Source organism: Palaemon carinicauda, chromosome 6, assembly GCF_036898095.1.
Source record: "Palaemon carinicauda isolate YSFRI2023 chromosome 6, ASM3689809v2, whole genome shotgun sequence".
NCBI classification, from domain to species: domain Eukaryota; kingdom Metazoa; phylum Arthropoda; class Malacostraca; order Decapoda; family Palaemonidae; genus Palaemon; species Palaemon carinicauda.
The window spans coordinates 172,005,968-172,011,629 of record NC_090730.1 but is presented as its reverse complement, the minus strand read 5'-3'; the positions used below and the strand labels follow the sequence as shown (position 1 = coordinate 172,011,629).

General features: G+C 33.6%; 1 protein-coding gene across 1 annotated transcript in view; it reads right to left on the bottom strand.

Annotated features, from left to right (window-relative positions):
• Positions 1-1,272: 1,272 nt before the first annotated feature.
• Positions 1,273-5,662, bottom strand: part of LOC137643357 (uncharacterized) — a 126,584-nt gene continuing 122,194 nt past the window's right edge. The window contains exons 4-5 of the mRNA XM_068376187.1: positions 1,666-1,787; positions 1,273-1,473 (exon numbers count right to left, since the gene is read on the bottom strand). Of these exons, the coding sequence (XP_068232288.1) occupies positions 1,273-1,473; positions 1,666-1,787 (323 nt within the window). The remainder of the gene's footprint in view (positions 1,474-1,665; positions 1,788-5,662) is intronic.

Here is a 5,662-nt window from a genome sequence, read left to right as displayed (position 1 = left end):
CCGAAAGCTACAGGCCCAATGCCCGCAAGAGAGAGAGAGAGAGAGAGAGAGAGAGAGAGAGAGAGAGAGAGAGAGAGAGAGAGAGAGAGAGAGAGATAGAGAGAGAGAGAGAGAGATTATCAAAGTAAAAATAAGCTCATCCCATTTTAAATTAGCGAATAAATAGATGATTAGCGTAGTATATGTAACTCTCTGTTCCTTCTTTCTTCCATTAAATCCTCTCTTTCTTCCCTTAATTCCTCTCTTTCTTCCTTTCTTCCTTTTTAAGAAGGTTCGTAATTGGCTTTCAGCCAAAGAGAGAAGATTAATCGAATTCAACCATCCATCAAAGGTTTGCAAAAGTCCTTCACTGTCTTTTAACTAATAAACGTTGGACTAAAAGCTTCAGTTACTAGAGCACCTTATCTATAATCATCAGACAAATATCTTATAAAAGACTATTGAAGTGATTCTATAAAAGACTAATGAAATCATTTTATGAAAGACTAATAAATATATGTATATGGTATATTTGGAAAACATTTATTACTGTGAAAATGATTGAAAAAATATGAAAAAATATGCATGTTGACAAAATAAAAACATCATAAAGTCAATAAAATAATAAAAAAAGTTATTTTCCATAAATAAAAAACTGTATTCAATGATTTCCTATTTATAGGAAACGCATAATCCTTCAAGAGGGTTTTATAAATCCGTGGTCTGAAGGGCTTCTAGGATCTATAATAAAAGCCTCCTTATTTTTAAGAAGGAACAAAGCAGCTTTTGGGGATTTTAAGGTTAAGAACCTTCAAGAATCACTTCCTCTCTACAGCTTTTTCATTTTCACTACTACTACTACTACTACTACTAGTAGTAGTACTATTACTGCTACTAAGAGTTATGTACCTTTAAGAGTCCCTTCTGCTTTGTAGAATTTGTTATCACTACTAATACAACTACTACTACTACTATTACTACTACTACTACTACTACTACAGGTAATAGTTATTATTATTATTATTATTATTATTATTATTATTATTATTATTTTGCAAAATAATCTAAAGTTATTGCAGTTTTGAAATTGACACTCAGTCAACCACAAAGAGAGAGAGAGAGAGAGAGAGAGAGAGAGAGAGAGAGAGAGAGAGAGAGAGAGAGAGAGAGAGCTAGTGGAAAATACTTCTCATGGACGGAATTGACAATGAGAATACCCTCACGGCCCTGATCAAATGAAGAACCCAAGCTTTCTACCCACGTTTACCTTATAAATTCCCTTTTATGTTCATCTCAACCATTTACATTCTTTAACTGTCGACAGTTGCGACCCCCGTCTGAATAGAAATGGACCTTTAACAGAGCAGCAGTTCGCTTTTCATGCGCCATCTTCTTTTTCACTTTTTGTTTTGGCCGAGTCTCGTAATGGCAGTCCATTAGTGTGCAGTGCGCAGGCGCATAAACAATGTAGCCTGAGATGATGTTTCGAATGTTCTGCAGAGATAAATTTGATTTGTAGTTGATGACAAATACAAAATAGTCGATAGTAGGTTACAAGTAGGTTGGCCAGGGCACCAGCCACCTGTTGAGATACTCCGGATAGCTAGGTTGGTAGCGTCGTGGGCTTCTGTTTCAGAGGTCCCGAGTTCGCGTCCTCGCTAAGGCAAAAAGTGTGAAATCTTCTACCAGGGGTACTCCCCAGGGTGGCGCCTGCGGGCTGGGGAGGTTACAGGAGGCTAGTGATAGTCCCAGCTGGCTCATGGTCTCCCGAGGAGATGATGAAGGTCGTCTCAGGGGAGACCTAAAACCTGGAACTGTAACTTTTTAACTTTTACTGCTTGAGAGTTATGGGGTCCTTTGACTGGCCAGCTAGTACTAATTGCACCCTTCTCTCTGATTACGGTTCATTTTCCCTTTGCCTACACACGCACTGAATAATAAGGCTCATTCTTTACATATTCTCCTCTGTCCTCATACACCTAACAACACCGAGATTACCAAGCAATTCTTCTTCACCCAAAAGGTGACTGCACTGTAATTGTTCAGTGGCCACTTTTCTCTTGGTAAGGATAAAAGAGACCCTTTAGCTATGGTAAGCAGCTCTACTAGGAGAAGGACACTGCACCATGGTCATGCACTGTCTTGGGGTGAACTCTTGATTAAGGGTACACTCGGGCATACTATTCTACCTTATTTCTCTTGGCTTTTTTTTTATGAAGTTTATATAGTTAATATATGATAGATCTATTTTAATGTTGCTATTTTTAGAATATTTTTTTCTAATTCTTCTTTACTTCTCTTGCAGTTTATTTATTTAGTGGTTTCTGACTCTCACTGTGCTATTATTCGCTTTTAGAGACCTTGGGATTATAGCCTCTACTTTTGCAACGAGAGTTGTGGGTTTTCTAATAATAATAATAATAATAATAATAATAATAATAATAATAATAATAATAATAATAATAATGCTATAGCAGGGCAATGCCCTAGAGACTGACCATATATCCATATGATCCGCGCCCAAGCCCCCTTTATCCAAGTTAGGACCAGGGAAGCCCAGGCAATGGCTGCTGATGACTCAGCATATAGCATTATATGGTCTCCCAAAAACCTCCATTCTTAGCTCATAGGGATTTTGAGGTTGCAAACATAATAATGTATCGTGTTTGAGCGGGACGTGATATTCCATACAGCAGAACGTGAGATAGGGAAGTTTCAAATAGTCCATCACATCCCTAAATGGGGGATCTAAAAGAGGTCTCTCTCCTTCCTTATATTATTATTATTATTATTATTATTATTATTACTATTATTATTATTATTATTATTATTATTATTATTACATGCTAAGCTACAACAATAGTTGGAAATGCAGGATGCTATAAGCCCGAAGGCCCCAACAGGGAAAATAGCCCAGTGAGGATAGGAAACAAGGAAATATAAGATATTTTAGGAACGGTAAAATTTTTTTAATAAACTTTTCCTATATGAACTATAAAAACTATAACAAAACAAGAGGAAGATAAATAAGATAGAATAGTGTGCCTGAGAGTACCCTCAAGCAAGAGAACTCTAAACCAAGGCAATGGAAAACCATGGTACAGAGGCTATGCCACTACCCAAGACTAGAGAACAAGGTTTTGATTTTGGAGTACCCTTCTCCTCGAAGAGCTGGTTACCATGGCTACAGAGTCTCTTCTACCCTTACCAAGAGGAAAGTGGCCAGTGAACAGTTACAGTGTAGTAGTTAATCCCTTATGTAAAGAAGAAGTGTTTGGAAATCTCAGTGTTGTTCAGTGTATGAGAACAGAGGAGTTGTGTATAGAATAGGCCAGACTATTTGGTGTATATATAGGCATAGGAAAAATGAACAGTAATCAGAGAGAAGGATCCAATGTAGTAGTGTCTGACTAGTTAAAGGACCCCATAACTCTCAAGCGGTAGTATCACAAATGGTGGCTGGTGCCCTAGCCAACCTACTACTCACTAAAGATAGAAGATGGGACGAGAAGAGCTTTACGTATGTCTATATTTGTAGAATTATTTAGTGACGTTAAATTCCCCGTAGAGTCGTTCGGTTACACCAGCCAATTAAGTTCGTGTCTAGGGAGGTCTCCTTAATCTTTTCTTGATTAAGACGAACGCTCTGTTGTTTAGCTGATCTTTCTAGTTGTTATAAGTCATTCTTCATTACTTTAAACGAAATCGTTCTTTGAAATTACACTAATATGTCATTCTTTATTTGGTGATTCGATTTTTTAGCTGTAAAACTGTTTTTAATTGTTAATTACATTTATACCTAATAACTTTTTTTAATGTTATGGACAACACAGGCCTTTGTTGATTTTTTTTTTTTAAATTACACTAATTGATCATTGCTTATTTTGGTGAATAGATTTTTTATCTGAAAAACTGTTTTTAATTATTAATTCACAGATACTTAATGACTGTTTTTAATGTTATCAACAACACTGGCATCTGAACTAAATGGATTCGTCGTTTGAAATTACACTAATTTATCATTGCGTTTTTTGGTGATTAGATTTTTCCTCTATGAAACATTTTTTAATTATCAATTACACACACAGTGAACGACTTTTTTTTAATGTTATCAACAACACTAGCATCTGCATTAAATGACTTCATTGTTTGAAATTACGCTAATTCATTATGTCTTTTTTTTTGTGGTTATTAAATTGTTTGTAGAGTTGACTTTTTTAGTAATATTAACAACATTGAGATCAACATTAAGAAAAAAAAAATTATCAAATACTTCATATGGATTATATGTTGAAGTAAATAACAACAATTTTCTGTAGTCTTCATTTCAATAATTAGTTGCCCTGATACTTTTTTTTTCAATATCAGCAAGATTAGGATCCGCATGAAAAACAATTAAATCCCTCAATACTTTGTATGGATTTAATGCTTAAGTGAATAACACCATGTAACTGAAAGAAACAAATAAGAAAAGTTTTGTTAGAGCAATGTATTGGCAGATTACTTAATTAATATAAATAATAATTATGAATTCGTACTTAGGCCTGCAAGGTTTTGAATTCAAGTATGCTTTACGAGAATTCAACACAATGTGATTTTTTTTGTTTTTTTAACTTGAATAGTCAATTTCAATCACTTTTATTACATGAAATATTTCAATGATTAAACATTTGGTCAATTATGAATTTGTGCTTTAGCCTGCAAGGTTTTGAATTTAATTAAAAACAATGTGAAAGAAAATTCCTTAAAATGTCAATTCCAATCACTTTGAATTCAACCATGCTTTACGAGAATTCAACAAAATGCCATCTCTTTTTTTTTTTTTTTTTTTTTTTTTTTTTTTTACTTGAATGGTCAATTTCTTTAATAAATGAACGAAAATCCCTTCTCTCTATACATTCTTTGCATAACACATATCTCTTGCTGTCTCATCTTCCCATTTCTATCTTTCTCATTTCCATCAAACCATTTCCTGTTTCTTTATCCAATAGACGAAAATCTCTTCTTAATATACATTCATTGCATAACATAACTCTTGCTTCCCCATCTCCCCAGCAACAACAAATACCATCTGGTCTCCCCCCAGGCCATATATATAAATAAAACCATTGGCTTACTTCAGAGAAGACCCTTGTCCAATGTTTCTGTCTCGTGCATATAATAACCTACAGCTTTTACGATATCCTTATCATGCGAGAGACTCGGAAACAATAGTTTAAAACGTCCAAAGAGTCTCTCGTCGTGATTTTAAAATGCATTTATGCTAAGTTATGACAGACTTTATGGGGAACCCGTTTACTTAGGCTGGGTTTATAACATGTACTGCTATCTTGTTTATAATCATAGAATGATGATATAAGATTTGGGATTTAAGCATTATAAATATACGCACAAACAGATCTATCTATCTATCTATCTATCTATCTATCTATTTATCTATCTATCTATATATATATATTTATATATATATATATATATATATATATGTATATATATATATATATATATATATATATATATATATACATATATATATATATATATATATATATATATATATATATATACCCTGCAAGGTTTTGAATTTAACTATGGCTTACGAGAATTCAAAACAATGTGAAAGAAAATTCTTTAATTTTTTTTTTGTACCTTGAAATGTCAATTCCAATTAATTTAATTCAAC